Source organism: Camelina sativa, chromosome 20 (assembly GCF_030686135.1).
Source record: "Camelina sativa cultivar CO46 ecotype springtype chromosome 20, ASM3068613v1".
Classification (NCBI taxonomy): domain Eukaryota; kingdom Viridiplantae; phylum Streptophyta; class Magnoliopsida; order Brassicales; family Brassicaceae; genus Camelina; species Camelina sativa.
The window spans coordinates 29,478,344-29,500,836 of record NC_141899.1 but is presented as its reverse complement, the minus strand read 5'-3'; the positions used below and the strand labels follow the sequence as shown (position 1 = coordinate 29,500,836).

Here is a 22,493-nt window from a genome sequence, read left to right as displayed (position 1 = left end):
CTGGCCATTTTTATTTTTGCCTTCTTTTAATTTTTAATGACCATTTTACCCTTCGATGAAAATTATTTTATTCAATAAAAAGAAAAACAAAATTTTTCCGCCAAAAATTTTCCGACATATTTTCCCGCCAAAAAATTTTTCCGCCAAAAAAATTTTGTTAAAAAATTCGACAAAAAAGTTTTCCCGCTAAAAAAAATTTACAAGGTTTTTAAAAGGTTTTTAAACACCTTGTAAATGCTTTTAACCTTTTAAAAGCATTTACAAGCTTTTTAAAAGTATTTACAAGGTTTTTAAAAGCGTTTACAATGTGTTTAAAAACTTTTTAAAAACCTTGTAAACGCTTTTAAAAGTTTTTTAAAAGCGTTTACAATGTTTTTAAAAAGTATAAATTTCAATATTTTTGGCGGGAAAAAATTTCGATTTTGGCGGGAAAAAAAAATTTGGCGGGAAATTTTTTTGACGGGAAAATATTTTCGATTTTGATGACTGTACATTCTTGCTGTCACTCAAAAAATGGTAATTTGGTCATTTTATATATAAAGAGGGATAGTTTTAAAAATGGTCAACATGAAATGATATTTTTAAAAAGGGTATGGAAAAAGGAATATTTTTGAGAATGCCCCAAAATTTATTATTCTTCTTCTCGTTTCATCCTAGAATTTATATCAAAATATATCTTAATTAGTGCCTTGAACAAAAAACCTATGCCCATTGAACAATATCCAGCTGAAAATGTTTTTTTTTCTTCATATGATACTTAATGTTATGTGACACTAAAGTCACAAATTTAATGTCGTTAAAGGTTTTTGACTAAATTTCAACATAAAAAAAGGATAACAGTAATCATTTTTTTTTTGATACTGTATTACATAATCTGTCCCAAAACAAATCAATAAGAAAACAAAAAAAAAAAACAAAAAACACTTGTCGTCTGAAAGTTTCTTTCTTTTATCTTAACCTTGAAGCAAGATTCCGAAGAAAAGTATATACTCCTTTAATTTTCCATGGTTTCACACGACAAAACCCGTTACATATTTTTTGTCTTTAAACCCTCAAAAAGACAAAAATAAAACAAAAACGGCAAAACATTTTATAATTTCTAGACACATAATAAAAACACAAACTTTATGCAGAAACTACTAATCAAGAATCATAAAATTCTGAAACCTCTCTCTGTTTCTGTCTCTCTCAGTTATGAAACTAATAATACATCAAGTCTTCATCTTTTGGTTCTTCTTACCATTCTTTGCAATCTCCAGTGATCATGGTGATTATAAAAATCTCATCTTTAAAGGTTGCGCGAACCAGAGGTATCCAGACCCAACTGGTGTATTCTCTCAGAATCTCAAAAGCTTGTTCGCTTCTTTAGTTTCTCAGTCAGCACAGAGCTCTTTTGCGTCCACAACCTCCGGAACTGATAACGCCACCGCCGTGATCGATGTTTTTCAGTGCCGCGGCGATCTCCACGCTCCTCAGTGCTCAGATTGCGTATCTAAAATCCCTAAACTCGTATCTAAACTCTGCGGCGGCGGCGGAGACGACGGTAATGTGGTGGTGGCTGCTCGTGTTCAGCTCGCCGGGTGTTATATCCGGTACGAAATCTCGGGGTTCCGACAGACTTCCGGTACTGAGATGCTGTTCCGTCTCTGCGGGAAAAAACAGAGCAGTGATCCTGGGTTCTCCGGGAAGAGAGATACGGCGTTTGGTATGGCGGAGAACGGTGTGAAAACCGGTGGGATCAGCGGTAGCGGTGGCGGCAGCGGAGGAGGGTTTTACGCGGGGCAGTATGAGTCGGTGTACGTGTTGGGACAGTGTGAGGGTAGTTTGGGAAATTCAGATTGTGGTGAATGCGTGAAAGATGGATTTGAGAAAGCAAAAAGCGAGTGTGGCAATTCGAACTCGGGACAAGTTTATCTTCACAAGTGCTTCGTTAGCTATAGTTACTACTCTCAGGGTCAGGGTGTTCCAAACATAGAACCACTCTCAGGTAAAACAAAAGTTACTAATTTAATCCTAGTTTTAGTTGTATGCTTCTATTGTATTTAGTGAGTGTAGCATTTGTAGTATTTAAATCATACTAATAATTAGGTGATAGTTACCCATACACATGAAGCTCGTAGAAGAATGTTATCTTATAGTATGTAGTTTCATTGTCAAGTAGATTAGACAGAAATTAATGGGGGCAGGAGGAAAACATAGAACTAGTGGAAGATATTAAGACAAAACAAAGAAATATTAGTGGGGAAATTTTTACTTTATAAAAAAGAAGAGATATTATCAAATTTTAGAATGTTGACACATCATTCTGGTTACATGTGAGTGAGGGAGACTTCAAAAATTTGTGTGTGAATTATAAGGGAACGGCCTTTAATGGGTGATTGATTGTGTGTGGGTGTAGGTGGAGAGAAGAGACAACACACAGAAAGGACGATAGCTTTGGCGGTGGGAGGAGTTTTTGTTTTAGGGTTTATCATTGTTTGTTTGTTGGTTTTGAGATCTGCCATGAAGAAGAAGACTAGTAAATATGATGCTTACTGATTTTTCTTTTACTCATCTACCCCAAAACATTCAACAAAATTTTATAAGGTTACTTAGAAAAATGATTAGTAGCTTGTCCAAACTGTGTATATTCAACTATGATATTGATTTAAGATTGTTTGCATCACAAAAAGTGGCATGGAAATCAAGAAAATATCAATGCACATAAAACATTTTGGATGGTTTTATCAATTAAAATGTTTAAGAAGAAAAAAAAGGATTCTGATTTCGGATTTATAGTTTAGTTTGATTTCCTTGATTTTGTCATTTTTTTTTGTAGGCTTTGTCACTTATCTAATTTCTCTTTCAAATCGTGTGTCATTTTATTTAATTGACCATTGAAAGATGAAAGAGATTGCTCAACTTACTGATTAGTACATGTTGCTCCATTTCCAATGTTAAAGATGAGAAAAAAAAAAAAAAGAAGCATATCCACGATGGAAAAATAAATAAAGTAAAATGAAAACATCAAAATAGCAAAATTGATGAAAAAGAGAAATACTCAACAAGAAGTTAAAGCAGCTTTTTTATTAGTGAAGCAATACAATTATACAAGTGTACGTTATTCCTCAATTTCTTGATAAATTCTCTGTTACAGTCGTTTCCGTTGAGAAAGAGTGAAGCTTTATTGGTGGTATATCTCACTTTGGAAGCTTTGGAGTTAGTGAGATTCACTGTATCATCCAACTATACCTTTCACTACATCTATAAAATCATATCTACGCCATGTAAAGTGATTGTGATACAATTCAAAAATATGCACAATTATGGTAATAAACCATTCTAGGCGCTAAAAACCTTTTATTTTTTTTGGTAAGTTTGATCCTGAACATGATGTCTCAAACCGAGAGGAGACAGGGGACATACATCATCTTACAAAGATCTCTGAACTAAGTCTAAGAATCAGTCTGACATAACACTCTTTCACCTTAAATCTAGAGTAAGAAAGAATCAATCTTTCACCTTAAATATCTTAATGAACAAATATACTTGGCAATTAGGAACTATCCCAGACTTATATTAAAACGCAAACTCCATAGCTCAAGTACTGTGAACAAAGAAGAAGACCAACGCCAAAGATTTTGGATAGATTAAGAAATTCTACGAAAGTGAAATTCAACTATACTAACAAGAATCAGAATTCCAGAGCATTGAATTAAGCTCTTGGAAGCTAAGATAAGTTAAAAACTTCAACTTCATAGCCTAAAGATACAAAATTTAACTAACTTATCAACAAGTCTGAGAACTCTACAACATTGAATTGGCAATAGCAAGCTCAGAGAGCCTAAAAAAGCATCGACTTCATTGCTTAAAAGATGCTAAATATAACTAACTTATGAACGAGTTTGAGAACTCTAGAGCATTGAATAAGCTATAACAAGCTAAGAGAGCCAAAAAAAGCTTCAACTTCATTGCCTAAAGATGCTAAATTTGACTAACTTATCAACAAGTTTGAGAACTCTAGAGTATTGAATACGCTATAAGAAGCTAAGAGAAGTAGTAAAAAGCTTCAAGTTCAGTGCCTCAAGATCCTATTTTTATTGCAATAGAAACGTAAAACAAGACAAAGAGTACTAAAATACATAGATGATGACAATCAATCTGAAGACGATAACAACAAAAACAGCACAAAAATCAAACTTTATGAATCCACCGATGTGTAAATAAACACTCTTATACGAAAATTCGAATTCCATAAAACCACCAAACAAGAGAAAAAACAGAGTACCCTAAATTCGTAATTAGGGATTTCTTACAATCATCCCCTTTGCATTTGCACTGGAGACGGTGGAGCTCCAAGGAGACTAGCCTGCTGAAGCTCAAGTTCGTTGAGCTGTACTTCGCGATCCATCTCAATGATCAGTGGAACGGCAAGGATGAGAAATGTTGTACCAGCGATCCACGCGGCTTTTCCGGTGCTCCAGAGCAGTTTCTTCGATACTCCGACGGCATCTCCAACTGTGCGTCTTCCTTGAGACACGATCTCGGAGTTTGAAATCTTAGCTAAGATGTTTGGTTCTCCTCCGCCAGATTTACCGGCTCCGATTCTCTTCGCCGCCATCGATTGATATAAAGAAGTGAGTGTTTGTGGTTTCTGAATCGCTAAATCTCAGGTGGTTCACAAAGAGAGTTTGTGGGGATGGTAGGGTAGCGAGGGTTTCTTTCCTTTTGTCAATAGATGAGTTTTTGGTTACCAAAATTGGGCCATGCAGTCTAATGAATTAGTTGGCCCATAAAACTTTGGATAGCTCATAGACTCAAAGTAGGTCAGGCACAGAAAACCCAAAATTCGAAACCGTCTGGGCATAAAACCCAGAATTAGAAATCGATCTGAAAAATCCGGTTTTGAACCAAACCGGATAATCATACAATCCGAATGGATAATGAATCGGATCCTATTGGAATTATATCCAAACTGAACCAAAAACCAAACAATATATCTGGGAAACTCGAAATAAATAATATCCAAAGATACCCCATAATAAATAATTCGAAATAATCTAGATATTTTTAAAAAATAGTTATATTTTTCAAAATTTATACAAACTTTTGCAGAATTTAACTAAATTTTATTTAAACTAAACATTTTTTATATAAACTGAATAAAATAATCATAAATATAAGCGGATGAACTCTCTTACCGAAATATCTGTACGGGCAATAATATGTTCTTCGAAAATAATTTTTGTTTGTTTCTCAATTCCTATGTATTAGGAATTTATTAAAAAATTGATGTGTAAATCTTTAAAGAGATGTTGTGACCATTTTTTTGTTTTTTGGATTTGAAAAACAACCATTGCATATATGGTGGAGTTCAAAATCTCAACAGTAACAATATTACTTTTCAAAAATTATATTTTCGGTCGTTGGAGTGTTTCTAGCAACACTTCAAAGAATTGGTCCATATATCAATTTTTTTGTTATTAGAATTGAAGATTTACAGCTGAATAGTTCAATTTTATCAAATGACATTAGAAATCTATTACAGATATATTTGATTATTTCTGATACTAAACTTTTGATTATTTGAAAAAATCATAAAATAAAGTATTGATCCATATACTACACATATGCAATGAGTTTGGATCATTCCATCACTCAATAACGAATTATTAGACATCATTATAATATTTGACACTTAACATGGAGACAATTAACAATCCACCATGCATTTTTTTTTGCATAGTTACACAATAACTTCAGTATTAAGTTTGGTTTTTTTTATCTCTCTCATTTACATTCATATCCATTTACACATGATGAATTTATCACTAAAGATACTCAATAACAAGAGAAATGCACAACTAAAACCATCACAAATTTGTCTCTATATTCATATCTTAAATGGAGTTTAAAGTCAAATTTGCTATAATCCATCTCCATTTTAATATCCAAAATAAAGATTTATATTTTGTTCTCTATATTTGGAGTATTCATTTCTAATTAACACTAAAATCTGGAAATCTTTATTTTGAACTCCAAAATAGAGGATAATTACAGAAAAATTCATCTCTAAATTAAAATGACTCTATTTTGATGAGAAGATGGAAAAATGAGCTAGAGATGTTCAAACCATGCACATTGTGAATTTATGATCATCACAAAACAACATAAGGTAACACACATTATTATATCTCAACAATACATGACTACGTTATGCATCTAATGCGTCTATATTGTGACATCATCTCATAACAAATATACCTCATTAGGTAACACACAATTCTAAAGTAATAACGGTAAGAATGTTTGGATATTTTTGTAATCTAAAAACATTTGGGGATTAAAATCATAGAAGAAAATAAATTAAAGACTCATAGTGTAATTAATCAAAGTCAGGGTTGATTTAGTTTGAATTTAAAACTTATGGGGCAAATCAATAAGAGAAAAGATACATTAAAGAAAAAAAGAAAAAAAGGGAATAAAGAGCGCCTCCTCTTAAATCCAATACCCTATCTATAGTTCTCTCTCTCTCACACAAAACCCTTTTTAATCTCTCGCAGGCAGATCTAAAAAAAACACTCTCCACCATTTCGTTTTACCTCTGTTAACCCCTCTATAAATCTCAATTCCTTCATCTTCTCCCATAGATCTGCTCTACTCTCGATTTGATAACGTAGAGACACACAGAAGAGAGACTTCGTATTCTCAATCCAGTTTCTTTTTTGCCGATTCGATCTTCTTCTGATCTTTTCAAGGGTTTTGTTTACAATCCAGATCTTGGGTTTGTTTCTTTGAGCTCTTACTAGTGTTGAAATAATGGCGACTCCTTATCCTGGAGCGACGCAGGCGAGTTTTTCAATTTGTAATTTTGATTTCTGGGATTCGTAACGCCCGATTGAATCGGTGGTTTTGATTGATGTATGTTGTGTATTGTGTTGTGCAGGTGGGTTCGTACTTTGTTGGGCAGTATTATAAAGTGTTGCAGCAGCAGCCAGATCTTATTCATCAGTTTTACTCAGAGTCTAGTAGAGCTATTCGTATCGATGGTGATGCCACCGAGACTGCTAATTCTTTGCTGGTAAACATCATCTCTTTCTTCTACCAATCTTGCTTTTAATCTAGTTCACAAGATTCAATCTTTATACTCGGATTCTTGAATCTAGTTCACAAGTTTCAATCTTTTTACTTGAGTTCTGTGAGGTTCTAGAGGTTTAAGTGGAACTTAAGTTGATGAAGATTTGTACTGTCAATGTCAAATAGTGAAGAGTTGATTGATTTTTGCAATTTCTTTATGTTGTGATTGATTGTAGCATATTCACAACATGGTCATGTCACTTAATTTCACTGCGATTGAAGTGAAGACGATCAATTCAGTCGAGTCGTGGGAAGGTGGTGTTCTCGTGGTGGTTTCGGGATCTGTTAAAACCAAGGAGTTCAGCAACAGAAGGAGTTTTGTGCAGACCTTTTTCCTCGCTCCTCAGGAAAAGGGTTATTTTGTTCTCAATGATGTCTTTCAGTTTGTTGATGAGGAAACTGTTTACTATCATCAGCCTTCTTATATAACTGAAACCAAGCATGAGGCTCATATCAATCCTCCTTCCCCTCATCAGGAACCCCAAGGTTTGTTTGCTAGCTTTTGAAAAACCAAACTATTAGATGGTGTAAAGGTTCATCCGTTTGATTTTTTTTTACTTGTTTGACTTTCCAGTTCCTGACTATGTTCTGGAGCAAGAGGCAAGAGATTATGTGAATGCAGTTCAAATCAAAGATGATCTTGTTGACAAGTACAGTCTGCAAGAGGACCAACATCAACCTCAGCAAGAAGACTATGTCGATGAAGTTGCGATTGTGGAAACACCTAGGGAAGAAGTTGCAGTTGATGTGGTACATGAACATCGGGCTGCACCAGCAGAGGAACCCATTGAAAAATCAAAGATGAGTTATGCTTCCATTGTAAGTACACACTCTCTAATGGTCATGTGTAGTTGTTCAGCATAGTAACAAAACAACATATCTATCGAAAAACATTGTGGTGTTCACTTATATTTGCGCTATGAAGATCTCTCAGTAGTAGATTGTAGACTCTCTTTTAAAATATAATAATCTCGTAGCATGAGGAAGAACCATGATTCGGTTGTCATTTGTACATCACTTTGGTGTTGGCTAGGTTAAGTTTTGCAAAAGTAACTTTAATTGAAGATGTGCTGATTTCTTTGTTTCTCAGTTAAAGGTTGCAAAGGAAGCAGCAGCTGCACCTGTTGCCCCTTCACAGCCATCATATAACAAGAACTCTCAAGATATTAATGAGTGGGATCAACCACTGCGGACTCCTTCCCCTCAGCTGGCTGCACCTCTTGCCCCTGTTCAGCAATCAAAGGCATCTGCCCCCTATGTTACTGAATATGGAGCAGACGCAGAAGATGGCTCCGGATTTGAAGACTGTAAGTTGTTTAATGTTTTGATCCTTCTAATGTACTAAAAATTACACGCAAGTGTTTAGATGGTTGGAAAAGTGAATTAGATTAGGATGTGCTGCAATTTGCTTTAATTTGTCATTTTGGAATTGTGTATTCATTTTTTTTTCCTGGTTTTGCCTTGTTTCAGTTGAGTTCAAATCAGTGTATGTTAGGAATTTGCCGTCCGACATATCTGCTTCTGAAATCGAGGAAGAGTTTAAGAACTTTGGTACAATCAAGCCTGATGGTGTTTTCCTCAGAACCCGCAAGGTTTAATCTCGTTGTTTTTAGCTATTTGTTTATGTTTGTCTTAAGTGATATGAGGAGCCAAAGCTAACAATCTTACTCAACCGAAAATGCAGGATGTTATGGGCGTTTGCTATGCATTTGTTGAGTTTGAGGAAATGACTTCCGTTGAGAATGCCATTAAGGTCTAGATTATGATCCACAGTTACCTCACTAGATTAATTGTCATCTTCTGTTCCTGTTTCACTTTGTTCTTATCTGTTTCCCTTTTGTGTAATAATATAATAGGCTTCTCCTATATACTTGGGTGGAAGGCAAGTATACATTGAGGAACGAAGACCTAATCCAGCCGGTGTTCGCGGAGCTAGTAAGTCTTCCTTTGAAGAAACAATGCTCTTTTGCTTAACAAATTTCTAGATCATAAAACTTTGTAAAGTTCTCTATAAGAATGAAAGTTTGCCACATGAAACTCATATCGACTGTGATTTCTATTGAATGACCAGGAAGAGGAGGAGGACGTGGAAGGGGCGGTTACCCAACAGAAGCACCAAGAGGCAGGTTTGGTGCCCGTGGGTCTGGCAGAGGAAGCCAGGATGGAGGTGACTACAGGCCGAGAGGTAACGGTTACTACCGCGGTGGCCGCTAAGGAGCAAAAAAAAAAAGAATCTCTTATAAGTTTTAGTGCAACCAAAGAATGAATGTTGCAAAAGAAAAGCTTCGGTTCTTCTTCCTCCTTAATCTACCGAAGATGTTGTTTGTAATATTTGTTTTTCTTGGTTGGGTTTGGTTTTTGGCTCAAGGAAACAAAGATTTTGGGTTTATATATGTTTTTTCTTAAATTTTTTTTTAGCCAGAATTAGCCAGTTAGGGCTTTTGACTGTTACCCTCCCTTTGGGAACGGGTTTAGTTGTGTAACATTTCAATTTTTGATTTCCCTTTTATTTTACTCTGGATTAAATTACAAACTTCAATGTATTGTTAGTTGTGTTCCACAGGCATATCAGCTTTAACTTTAAAAAGGTGATTGGTATTATTCTGTCGCATATGGTGATCATTATTATCCCCCGAATGGTAAATTATCATAATTTCACAAAAAAACTAATTTCTTAATTTTTTTTTCCACCCGAATTAAAAGAAAAAAACATTTAACGCTATTTTCTTAATTTCTTATGCATCAAGGTATTATCAAAGACACTGTTAAATATGTTTTTCATGAATTTATTTTGTTGTTAGAAGAAATAATTATTGCAAAACCGAAATTTCTCGACGATTAAAGAATTGGGACCCAACAAGGCTTTAGAATATAGAATATATGTCGGTTTCGCAAACCATCGGATCGGATGATCTCAGGGAGAGGCAGACAGAGAGAGGAATGTTTGGATGCAAATGTCTTTATTGGAACAATCTCAGAGAATTACAACCGCCATTGAAGAAGCCTGAGACCTTCTCCCTCCCTTGTTCTATTCCCCACTGGCCTTCAGGTATTTTTCTGTTTCACCTCCTTCAATTCCGATCCGAAAGTAATCTGAATTTAGATTTTTCCCTGATACTTCTGGATTTAGCTCTTTCGTTTTTGATGCAATCCACGAACACAACTTGTTCGACCTTACAAGTCTTGGGAGAAACAGTCACTTTACTTTGTTTCTTTTTTAAGAACTCATCTCTCTTTTGGATTCCTTTTCTCTGTCTCTGATTCATGTTTAGCTGAATATGATCAGGCACAGGCTTCGGTTCAAGAAGAATCAATCTTGGAGATATAGAAGTCGCCGAGATCACAAGCTTTGAAATCGTATGGCGGTACTGCTCTCGTCGAGACAGCAAGAAGAGTGTTTCCTTCTACAAACCGGACAACTTACCCGAAGGTTTCCACTGTTTAGGTCATTACTGTCAGTCTGACTCTCATCTCTTAAGAGGCTTTCTCCTTGTAGCAAAAGAAGTAAAGTCTTCCGAGTCGACACAGCCTGCACTTGTGCAACCACTTGATTATACATTGGTCTGGAGCTCAAATGACTTATCAGAAGAACGTCAAAGCGAATGTTCCGGTTACTTCTGGTTACCGCAGCCTCCTCAAGGGTATAAACCAATCGGATTTTTGGTTACAACGAGTCCCGTAAAGCCTGAATTGGATCAAGTTAGATGTGTCCGAGCTGATCAAACCGATATATGCGAAGCACATAAAGTCCTCATCACCGCTTTCTCGGATTCTTTAAGCATTCCTTTGTTTATATGGAAAACAAGACCTTCAGAACGCGGGATGTGGGGCAAAGGAGTCTCAACAGGAACCTTCTTCTGCACAACTCATTCCCCTGAAGAAGATCATCTCCGTACCATCGCTTGTTTGAAAAACCTCGATTCGAGTTTACACGCAATGCCAAACATGGAACAAATCCATGCCTTGATCCAACACTACGGTCCGAGAGTTTACTTCCATCCTAACGAAACCTATCTACCTTCTTCCGTCTCGTGGTTCTTCAAGAACGGTGCTGTTTTGTGCAGCTCTGATACCAACAATGAACCTATCGACGAAACAGGCTCGAATCTACCTCATGGCGGAACCAACGATAAGCAGTTTTGGATCGATTTACCTATAAACGATCAACAAAGACGCGAAAAACTCAAACGTGGTGACCTAGAGAGCGCGAAGCTTTACGTACACGTTAAGCCAGCATTTGGAGGAACGTTCACGGATCTTGTGTTTTGGATCTTTTGTCCATTCAACGGACCAGCGACTCTTAAACTAGGGCTCATGAATCTCTCGTTAGCTAAAACAGGTCAACACGTTTGTGATTGGGAACATTTCACAGTCAGAATCAGCAACTTCTCCGGCGAGCTTTACTCTATTTACTTCTCTCAACACAGTGGCGGCGAATGGATCGAACCTCAAGATCTTGAGTTCGTAGGAGGAAGTAACAGAGCTGTGGTTTACTCTTCCAAGCATGGTCACGCGAGCTTCGCTACCTCAGGGATGTATCTACAAGGATCTGATTTGCTTGGGATTGGGATAAGGAATGATATGGAGACAAGTGATTTGTTTGTTGATTCGAGTTTGAGGTATGAGATTGTGGCGGCGGAGTATCTCGGAGGAGTTGTGGTGGAGCCGCCTTGGTTAGGTTATATGAGAGAGTGGGGACCGAAGATTGTGTATGATTCGAGAACTGAGATTGAGAGGTTGAATGAACGATTGCCATGGAGGTTAAGGACTTGGCTTGATGCTGTGTTGACGAAGCTTCCGGTTGAATTATCCGGCGAGGAAGGTCCGACGGGACCTAAGGAGAAGAATAATTGGTTCGGCGACGAGAGGTGGTGATATTTTTTTGTATTGGGCTTACGATATGGGCCTGGAGTATTTTATTTCTTAGGCCCATATTCTTGTTTTCTTCTCTTCGTTTGTGATCCGCCGTGCAGTGATTTATACTTGTGGTTTTCTCTCAGAGCTAGACGTGGTCCATCCAACAAAACCATCTCTATCCTTATCTCCCCACCAGTGAGTTGCAACAAACACCGCAGAAACTTTTCCAAATTTTGAAATGAATTAATATTCCAAAGGTTTGACCAAATTATAAAAATATTTTATACGTGAATGGCACGCCCTAAAAATGAACTAATTTACAAGTCCACTTTGGCCACACACGTCTATATACATATCTAGGAATAGAAAGTTAAGTGAGAAGACACGTAAAGTAATAAAAGTTAGAACCCAAAAATGGAGATATGGTTACTGATCTTGGCCTCTCTCTTCGTGTCTCTCTTTCTCCATCTCCTCCTTCGCAGCCGTAGTAGCTCTTCCTCTCTTCCGTTACCTCCTGACCCTAACTTGTTACCTTTCCTCGGAACACTCCAGTGGCTCCGGGAAGGGTTAGGTGGCTTGGAATCCTACCTCCGCTCCGTCCACCATCGTCTAGGCCCCATCGTCACACTCCGCATCACTTCCCACCCCGCCATATTCGTTGCCGACCGTACCCTCGCTCACGAGGCTCTAGTTCTGAACGGTTCAGTCTATGCAGACCGTCCACAATCGGATACAATCAGCAAGATCATCAACAAACACAACATCAGCTCCGGGTCATACGGAGCCACGTGGCGGCTTCTTCGACGAAACATCACCTCGGAGATTCTTCATCCCTCGCGCGTGAGATGTTATTCTCACGCGCGGCACTGGGTTCTTGGGATCCTCTTTGATAGGTTTCGTAAACACAGAGGTGATCAAGAACCGATCGTACTCGTCGACCATCTCCAGTATGCCATGTTTTCGCTTCTTGTTCTCATGTGTTTCGGAGATAAACTCGACGAGAAGCAAATCAAACAGGTGGAGTTCATTCAGAGACTACAGCTCCTTAGCTTGCCGAGATTTAACATCTTCAACATATGGCCTAAGTTCACCAAACTGGTTTTGCGAAAGAGGTGGCAAGAATTTCTCAAGATTCGGAGACAACATAGGGATGTTCTGCTTCCGTTGATTCATGCCCGGAGGAAGATCGTTGAAGAGAGGAAGAAGAAGAGGTCGGAGGAAGAAGAAGAAGAAGACAACAAAGACTATGTACAATCATATGTTGATACTCTATTTGATTTGGAGCTTCCTGATGAGAAGAGGAAGCTTGACGAGGAAGACTTGGTGAGTTTGTGCTCAGAGTTTCTCACTGGAGGGACTGACACAACGGCCACAGCACTACAATGGATCATGGCGAACCTCGTGAAATATCCAGATATCCAGGAGAGGTTACACGAGGAGATCAAAAGCGTAGTCGGGGAAGAAGCAAAAGAGGTGGAGGAAGAAGACGTGGAGATGATGCCGTATCTAAAGGCAGTTGTGTTGGAAGGTCTTCGAAGGCATCCTCCGGGACACTTCCTACTCCCGCACCGTGTCACGGAGGACACTGTATTGGGTGGCTACAAGGTACCGAAGAAGGGGACAATCAACTTTATGGTGGCGGACATAGGACGAGATCCGAAGGTGTGGGAGGAACCGATGGTGTTTAAGCCGGAGAGATTTATGGGAGAAGAAGAAGTGGTGGATATAACCGGAAGTAGAGGAATCAAGATGATGCCGTTCGGAGCAGGAAGGAGGATTTGTCCGGGGATAGGGCTCGCCATGTTGCATCTCGAATACTACGTCGCCAACATGGTCAGGGAGTTCCATTGGAAAGAGGTAGAAGGTCATGAAGTTGACTTGACGGAGAGGCTCGAGTTCACCGTCGTCATGAAGCATCCCCTTAAGGTTCTTGCTGTTCCTAGGAGAAGTCACTAGTTTAATATTCAAAACATGTGCCCTTTGTTTGGTCGAGTCAACTATGGAATTAGAATTTTCGTAAAGTACTTTCTATTAGCTTCGAATAAATCAAAGCTAATATATATATATATATATATATATATATATATATCTGAAGCAAAGAACAATGTTTCATAAAATCAGGGACGTCTTTAAAATCAATGAAGCGGTAAACGATTTCGAAGATTCTTTTAAACAAAATTTTTCGTTGAGGAAAATTGTCGGATGAATATTATACTATTTCATAAATCTTAACGTGCCAAGACCAAAAATGTACTTCCCGTCTTGGAAATTGGTAGAATCAGAGAATTGGTAGAATCAGAAATGAACAATTATAATGATGCTTTCGGTCTTTAATGAAACTTTATTGAGGGATAAGACAGAGAGACAGAACACACGATTTGAGTCCATTGCTCAGGAAGTCGTCATTACAGATAAAAGACAAAAGTCACAAAAACACAGAGATGAAGCAGAGAGAATCATTGGCGTTGTTATCATTCGCTGGTGTCGAGGACACATCGAAGGCAAGTACCTTCGTGCAACAGATCAAAAGCCTTGTTGATCTCTCCCAAGCTCAGGTTGTGTGTTATGTACTCATCCACTTTAATCTCCTGCATCATTTGAACGATCCAAGTGTTAGAAAGAGAAGAAGATATCAAGAATTGTGTGCCTTAAAGTGTAAAGTTTTTTACTTACCTTTCTCATATACTTTTCTACGAGCCAAGGCACTTGGGTTCGACTCTTGAAACCACCAAAAGCTGTTCCTTTCCACACACGACCTGTCACGAGTTGGAATGGTCGAGTTGATATCTCTTGTCCTGATGCTGCTACACCCACTATCACCGAAGTTCCCCATCCCTGCAATGTCATTGTCTTTAGTTCTTTGCAACATCCTCTTGTCTACATTTTTTGAACACTTTCTTCTGAATGTATATGGATGACTTACCTTGTGACAGCACTCCAATGCAGCTCTCATCACAGAAACATTCCCGATGCACTCAAAGCTGTAATCAACACCTCCATCAGTGAGATCGACAATCACTTCCTGAATTGGCTTGTCGTGCTCCTTCGGGTTCACAAATTCGTTAACTCCAAACTTCTTTGCTGAAATTCCAACCAAGGAATTCAATTATATGAGTAAAACTCATAAGATTTCCAAAACAACTTGAACTAATCCAGTGTTATCAGTTTAACAAGACACGAAGATTTACCAGTTTCATACTTCTTGCTATCAATATCAATGCCAATGATCCTTGAAGCACCAGCTGTTTTTGCACCCTCAGCAACCTATCCATTCACAATTCAACACTTTTAACCAAAATGGTTCTCTTCCTTGCAGAAAAAAGGAATTACGGAAGAACTAAAAAGTTTGAGGCAGTAGCTTACAGCAAGTCCAACAGTGCCAAGACCAAAAATGGCGACATTTGACCCTGGTTCTACTTTTGCAGTATTCCAAACTGCTCCAAGACCTAATAGGACGCAAATACAGGAGATAATGTTAGAGACCATAATGCTCATTTCTATCAGCAAAATGTCAAAAAACTCGAAAAGAAAGAAGAAACGAGCACGGAGTGAGAAAATATTAGGTTCCTGTCGGGAAAGAATAACGAGAATGGTGAAGAACTATGCAGATCAACGTTATCAGCTGATGTTACATTAATACACAGATATGCCAGGACACTCTAAACTAAGCATACTACCAATCACTAAGAAAGAGTAATGAAGTTCCACAAAACAAAAGGAAATGTAGAGGAAGGTGCAACTTAAGAGAGGTTTAACTCTTACCAGTGGGAACACCACATCCAAGAAGGCAAACTTTATCCAAAGGAGCCTGAGGATCAATTTTGGCGACACTAACATCATGAACAACAGTATACTGACTAAACGTCGAAGTACCCATGAAGTGATAGATGGGTTTCCCATTAACCGAGAACCGGGACTTGCGGTCATTCATCATAATCCCAACACCAGTAGCAGATCGAACCTTGCCACAGAGGTTAGTCTTGCCAGATTTGCAGAACTTGCATTCACGACACTCAGCTTGATAACAAGGGATGACATGATCACCAGGTTGAACCTCTGTTACTCCTTCACCAACACTCTCAACAACCCTATTCCCATAAAAACAAAAAACAACCATCTCAACAACGATAAAAGAACCCTAAAAACTGGATTTAGTGATGATTAAACATTTAACATACCCAGCAGCCTCATGACCAAGGATACACGGAAAGAGACCTTCAGGATCCTGTAATCAAACATTTGGACTCAGCCTATTGAGATGACTTAGATTCACTAACAAAACAACTCAATTACAGAGGAGAAATGAATGAAAAATGGAGAGAACAAGCGAACCTTGCCGCTCCAGGTGTAAGCGTCGGTGTGACAAAGAGCAGTGTAGAGGATCTTGATCCGAACCTCACCGGCTTGAGGTGGAGCCACCTGCACATCTTCGATGACAAGAGGCTTGTTTGGCTCGTAAGCCACAGCAGCTACGAAATCCAAAACCAGAGAAAAAAATCACAATCGGAGGAGAGATAGGGTTTTCAAAACATCAGATTCATGTATCGGAAACGCTATAATCTAAGAGGACGAGAGAGAGTGAGTGATGAGGAGGATCGAGGATAAAACAATACCTTTGCATGTGATAATCTGACCTTGAGTCGCCATTGACGCAGGAAGAGATTTTAGAGAGATAGAGAGAAAAAGAGTGAGCAGTGGTGTTTGGTGGCCACTTTGGTGGTGTGTCGTTTCTTCTTTTTCTTCTTCTCATGGGGCTAGAAATGTAATTAACCCTAGTCGGGTCTGGTCGGGTCTGGTCTGGTCGGGTCGGGTCGGGTCGGGTCAAGTCAATAATAATCGAGTGAGAGAAGTCCGATTTTGATTAGCAAGTAGGACCCGAGACACATAATGTCATACGCTTTGGTCCAAATTACAATAATCGATAGATATTTCATCCTTTCAGAAGATTTAAAAAAAAAAAATGTGTCAAAATACATCTTCTGATATAAAGATAGACCAATTCTCAAAGTTTGAGATTATCGCAAGAAGATCTTAACAATTCGAAATAAAAAGAGATTTGTCCACATCCAAAATCAACAAACACTGCATTTGCATTGTCGAGAGAGGGTATCCGAAGTGCATGATACACAATCTACCCAGAGATTTGTCCATAACTGATTTTTTTAATAAATCAAAAGTAACAGCTGCAATAATGTATATATCTTTAAGCAAATGGGCCATCTAACTAAACAATCTAAATTTTAGGGAATTTGGCTGAGAATGCCATTTTTCCACAAACACTTCTCAAAAATGCCAGTTTTTTATTTACTTCTCTAAAATGCCAATTTTGTAATTGAGGGAAGGTGCGATAAGACCAAATTACCCTTGATCTAAAAACTGAGAAAAATGCATGCGGGAGAATTCAAAAGGAAACTAAATTAGAAGAGAGGGAGACATTAATGCCGATGGGACAGACATTAATGACAACAGAGCTTGGTCCATTAGTTTTTTTTATGGGGTTGTCTAGTTAGGGTTGATTGTCTATTCATGGTAGACATACATCATGTTTGATCTTTTGGATGGAATATGTTTTTTGGAAGTGGGATAGATGAGGATCTAGTTGATGGTGGTTTTTTGGATATGTAAGAGATGAGGAACTACTTGAAGGTTGTATATTACACTCTAAGTTTATTAGTGTCTATCAGAAATGTGGAGGAAAATAGTAGTCCATTGAAAGACAAAATGAAATTGATGTCCATCGCAACGCCGGTTGTGTAATATATTGGCCATATATAAGTAGACTAAAAATTAAAATTCCCCGCAAACTAAATATTTGTTTATCAGACTGCAAAGTTCAACAGATGAATTTAGATAGAGGAAAAAATAGACAAAGAGGTTTGAAACAATAATAGTCCATTAGGTATTGAAACAAACGGTTGATAGACAAATGAAAAGGTTGGTAGACAAAACAAAATTTTGATAGACAAAATGAAATGTTGATAGACAAAAGAAAAAGTTGGTAGCCCATGTAGATTTCGAAACAAAAGGTTGATAGACAAAAAAAATCAGACATGTCTACCAGAAGATGGACATCTATTATTGTTGTCCTGAATGGCTTCCTCCGGAGTTGCTTCACTTTTGCTATTCTTCTCAGGGAACTGGTCCACAGAAGACAAGACATTCCTAAAGTCTTGATCTGACCTGCAATGGGGAGGAGTTTGTAATGTTGTCCACAATGACAGTAACAGGAAATATACAAGATTTAAAAATGAATGCAACAAAAATCCATCACATGTCAACCAGAAGATGGACATCTACTTTTGTTGTTGGGCGTGGTCCACCGACGGCAAAATAGACCCAATATCTGCGTCCTCAGCCTACCTGCAGTGGGGAGAAGTTAGTTTGCTGCAAACTCAAAAATACAAGTTGACCAAATGAATACAACAATCATTCCAACAAAATGTCCACAAGTGAATGGACATATACCTTGGATTCTAGAAGTTGTCTATCGAACAGACAACATTACCAGCGCCTTTGTCGGCACCCGACCTGCAAAGGGGAGAAGTTGGTATGTTGTTAGTCATGAACCAAACATAAAGACGTAAGTGTGATGGACATGTACCTCAAATGTCGATTCTGGTCCATCAAAGGATCATCGTTGCCTGCTGGACCTGCTTCGTTATGAGACCTGCAATAAGAAGCTTTTTTGGCTAACCGGATATGATCTACTACATGATAATAACTAGACAGGAAATGGTGGACATAAAATACATCAGTTGTCCGGAAGGACCATATTTCCAGAGCATGAGTCTTCATCAGACTTGAAATGGAGAATAGTTGGGATACAATTTGAACTAGAGCAAACAGCGACGGCGGATTTCAGAAGATGAAAAGTCTCGACGATGGCTTTTGATTTTGTGAGAAGAGAGAGAGAGAGCAGGAATAATGAAAATTAGACCATTTGTTCAATGGATCTCTTGGTTACAGTCGCAGATCTCTTTCTATTACCCAATAGTCTTTGATTTTGTGAGAAGAGAAAGTCTCGCCTCTGTCTATTTTATGTCACTTCGTCTCAATATCTCATCTTTTATTAATTTTTTCTACTTAAATTGCTTAAGTATTGCAATCGATAGGGAAAGGATAAAAATGTCATTTTCTTAACTCTTTGTGGCAGGCGGTAAAAGGGATTCAGGAAAGTGGCATATGAGAGAAAGATTGCCACTGTTCATGGCATAATTGACAAATTTCTCTAAATTTTACGCCCACTCGCTGATACAGGAAAAGAGATGAGAAGAGGAGCATGTGTGGCACGTGAAAAGTAACAAGTTGCTGGACACGTGGGTGAAGTTTATTGGCTGAAAAGTTTGTTTGAGGGAGAAAGGGAGCTGAAGGTTATAAGGGGGAAGCGTAGAACATTTGCAGAATTAACCAGAAAATATTGATTTGTGTAATCTTCTTCTTCTCCAATTATCTCTGTAAACTCTTAGGGTTTGATATTTCATTGTTGTTAGAGCTGTTTCTACTTTTAAGCTCTATCACATGAGATTTGATTTCTCGTTTCTAAAGTTAATCGGATCTACAATAAGTGATTCGCATCTTGATAGGTAAGGGACGCAGATCCTAAGCGTGTTAAGTCATCAGTTATAAGATCATTCGGATCAAGAATAACTTAGTCGGATCTTCATTGGTAAAGGACGCGGATCTTCATTGGTATAGATTGTATTAGGCCTGGGCCGGAGCCAGATATCCGGCCTTTTTGATGGTATCCGGATCCGTATCCGATCCGGCCGGATAGACAGTTCTACTATCCGAATCCGGAACCGAAATCCCGGATATCCGGTTTTCGGTTATCCGATAAAATCTCGGTTATCCGTCGGATATCCGAAATCCGGTTTATTTTGTTAGATGGGCTTCATTTGGAAAACCCAATAAGCAATTGTGAGAGAATAGAAGGGTTTGGCCTTATTTATAGAGAAGAAGTATGACACATTTTTCTTTTATACTCGATGTGGGATAAGTGGACGAAGGAAGGGACAGTTGAAAGGTCCCACATCGACAAAAGCAAAATTTATCTTCTCATATCTGCACTACATATACGTGTTTATTTCACATCTAATAAATATATCTTAAAAATATAATATAATATACATTTGGGCGGATCCGGATATCCGACCCGAATTTTTTTAAGTATCCGGATCCGTATTCGTATCCGGCCGGATAGTGAAATGTAAGATCCAAATCCGGATCCGTTTTACCGGATATCCGGGTTTTCGGATCGGATACCGGATACGGATCCGGATATCCGGCGGATCCAATTTTCTTGTCCCAGGCCTAGATTGTATGCCTATAAATAAAAATAAGTAAATCATAAATACATTAACATAAAATGTGGATATTCTCACGAATATATATTTCCAAAAGAACGATTTGCGAGTATTATATTTTACCTAATTTGTAGTAACTTATTCTAAAATCTTCCAAACTTTCAAAATCGTAATCATTGATAACAATACGAAATCAATTGTTACAAATAATTCTCATATTTTTCAAGTGGCATTCTCTTATGAGATTGATTGACTGAGGAAGACTGAAGAGTTGCATCTTCACCTCTTCCTTTCAACAATTTCCCACTTCTAATTTTTGGTAAAGTGGTCGACATCGTATTTTTTTTCAACCCAAAGTTGTCGTCATTTTTGTTCTTTTTCTTTCTCAAGAGTAAAAGAATACTTTATTACATACTAGATTAGGACCCGCCCGTTGTGCGGGTTTAAAATTTTGAATTAAATTAAATTTCACATAAATATAATAAAATTTGTTGTACGTTATTTATAAGTTTTATGTTTGCTATAATATACAGAATTATATTCATTTACAGATCTTTTATGTATGTTACCATTAAAAGCGTATTTTTTACACATAAATATACTGTATATTACAAATATATTATTTACCACCATCTAGAAAATGTATGTATGAACACACTAATCCAACTATTATATGTCTTTTTACTTTCACTTTTGCATAGTGTTTTTAATACTAAAATTATTGGCTCAAAAAATATTTCGAATAAAAAATATATTACATAGTATACTAATCAATGATGTATCGTCACAATAGTGTACAACCAACCATGGAGAGAACCTCGGCTCCGTCCTTCTCCCTATAGAGAGAACATTGCGTCCGACCTCCTCCAGCATGAAGAGAACTTTGGCTCCACCTTCCTGCTTTAGGGAGATAACATTGTGTCCAACCTCCTCCACTATGGAGATAACCTCGGCTCTGCCCTCCTCATATATGGAGAGAACACGTTCACGTCTTTTAGCTATCTCAAAATGGTTTGCTCCCACAACCAATGAAACTAAAGACCATTTGCTTACGTCATAAAATCTTTTGATAATAACTAATATTAAATTTTCCAATATATTCGTGGTAGTGTTTTTGACACCATGATGTAGCCTTTGTCTCTGGAACGCTCTGACTGCCACCTTGCTTAGTGAGCCCATGTCCACAGGTCCACCTTCTTTAGTGGGCCCCATGTTTACTCCTGGTCCATCCATATCCGACGGCCGGTCTGTTAAGTCTGGGAGGTTTAAAATACTTGTTTACCGACCCTACAAATCACCATATGATATTTTCTTGTGTTTTATCCTCACTCACACAATTCCAACAATGACTTCCCGAAAGGTTATCCATCCTGACACTACTCCAGCTCAAACACGTTTAATTCTGGTGTTCTCTCAGAACCCTTGATCGAAAAGATAAGTACACTTTGGTGACATAGGTTGCCAAAACAATTCTTTTAAAACCTATCTGCAAACCAGGGTGTCACAGTCTCCAAACTCCTATGTATCTATCAACAACAATTTATGTTTTTCCAATCTATTTATCTATGTTTGTTGTAAGCTTGTGTTTGATTAGCCTATTTTACATAACCATTAGGTTGATGAGCTTCTACTTCTTTCTCCCTTTGGGATTGAATGAATGGTAACAATTATGTTTGCACAAAAAATGTCTATGACCGACCAATCAAGGTTGAGAAATTATAAGAAAATTAATTTGATATAAATATAGAAATAATTATAAGCAAGATAATATATGAGTCCCAAATAATTCAAAGGTGACAAGATAAATTAAATAAAACAATTTAAAAATACTACATTAAATTTTAAAATACAGATTAAAAAAAGAAAATGTATATATTAATTATTTTTTTGGTCAACATATTAATCTTACCTATTCCAAACTGTAAAAGAAGAAAGTAGGAGAAAATTTTGGTTTAAAAATTTAAGAAAATTTTACCTTTTCATTAAAAACGTTTTACCAATATAACAAAGTTGAAAGTAATATTTTTGAATAAATTATTTTGTTAGATGAAAAATATGAGACGATCTATAGTTATATAGAAGTGAGTATTTACAAAATTTAGAATTAATAATTAACTGTATATTTTCCTTAATCCCATTTCTATTTGTTTGGTAGAATTTATAACTTAAAATTAAAAATAAATGTTATAATTTCAAATTTTATGAAATATATATATA

The 22,493-nt window shown here is 37.4% G+C and overlaps 6 protein-coding genes across 7 annotated transcripts; 4 read left to right on the top strand and 2 right to left on the bottom strand.

The window, feature by feature from the left end:
* Window positions 1-999: 999 nt before the first annotated feature.
* On the top strand, window positions 1,000-2,671 carry LOC104771553 (plasmodesmata-located protein 1). Its single transcript, XM_010496091.3, has 2 exons — window positions 1,000-1,987; window positions 2,399-2,671. Exons 1-2 carry the CDS (start codon window positions 1,195-1,197, stop codon window positions 2,536-2,538), a joined length of 933 nt encoding a protein of 310 aa, XP_010494393.1. The 5' UTR covers window positions 1,000-1,194; the 3' UTR covers window positions 2,539-2,671.
* Window positions 2,672-4,058: 1,387 nt separating this feature from the next.
* Window positions 4,059-4,698, bottom strand: LOC104771551 (mitochondrial import receptor subunit TOM9-2). The gene has a single exon (XM_010496090.3). It carries the CDS (start codon window positions 4,598-4,600, stop codon window positions 4,298-4,300), a length of 303 nt encoding a protein of 100 aa, XP_010494392.1. The 5' UTR covers window positions 4,601-4,698; the 3' UTR covers window positions 4,059-4,297.
* Window positions 4,699-6,412: 1,714 nt separating this feature from the next.
* Window positions 6,413-9,649, top strand: LOC104771550 (nuclear transport factor 2). Its single transcript, XM_010496089.3, has 9 exons — window positions 6,413-6,828; window positions 6,926-7,060; window positions 7,293-7,602; window positions 7,691-7,935; window positions 8,207-8,423; window positions 8,587-8,708; window positions 8,801-8,869; window positions 8,973-9,051; window positions 9,188-9,649. The coding sequence occupies exons 1-9, from the start codon at window positions 6,799-6,801 to the stop codon at window positions 9,328-9,330; spliced, it is 1,350 nt and encodes a 449-aa protein (XP_010494391.2). The 5' UTR covers window positions 6,413-6,798; the 3' UTR covers window positions 9,331-9,649.
* Window positions 9,650-9,877: 228 nt separating this feature from the next.
* On the top strand, window positions 9,878-12,115 carry LOC104771549 (hypothetical protein At1g04090-like). 2 transcript variants are annotated; one of them, XM_010496087.3, is made up of 2 exons: window positions 9,878-10,165; window positions 10,403-12,115. In XM_010496087.3, exons 1-2 carry the CDS (start codon window positions 9,997-9,999, stop codon window positions 11,989-11,991), a joined length of 1,758 nt encoding a protein of 585 aa, XP_010494389.1. In that variant the 5' UTR covers window positions 9,878-9,996; the 3' UTR covers window positions 11,992-12,115. The 2 variants fall into 2 exon arrangements, with proteins under 2 accessions (XP_010494389.1, XP_087362232.1); XM_087506106.1 differs by having other exon boundaries at window positions 9,965-10,165; window positions 10,389-12,115.
* On the top strand, window positions 11,455-13,994 carry LOC104771548 (cytochrome P450 89A2). The gene has a single exon (XM_010496086.3). It carries the CDS (start codon window positions 12,388-12,390, stop codon window positions 13,927-13,929), a length of 1,542 nt encoding a protein of 513 aa, XP_010494388.1. The 5' UTR covers window positions 11,455-12,387; the 3' UTR covers window positions 13,930-13,994.
* A 300-nt stretch (window positions 13,995-14,294) lies between these two features.
* LOC104771547 (alcohol dehydrogenase class-3) lies at window positions 14,295-16,729 on the bottom strand. The gene is made up of 9 exons (XM_010496085.3): window positions 16,587-16,729; window positions 16,306-16,442; window positions 16,152-16,198; window positions 15,736-16,061; window positions 15,337-15,419; window positions 15,162-15,237; window positions 14,897-15,054; window positions 14,647-14,808; window positions 14,295-14,561 (listed from the first exon to the last, which is right to left on the bottom strand). The coding sequence occupies exons 1-9, from the start codon at window positions 16,618-16,620 to the stop codon at window positions 14,445-14,447; spliced, it is 1,140 nt and encodes a 379-aa protein (XP_010494387.1). The 5' UTR covers window positions 16,621-16,729; the 3' UTR covers window positions 14,295-14,444.
* Between the last annotated feature and the right edge of the window lie 5,764 nt (window positions 16,730-22,493).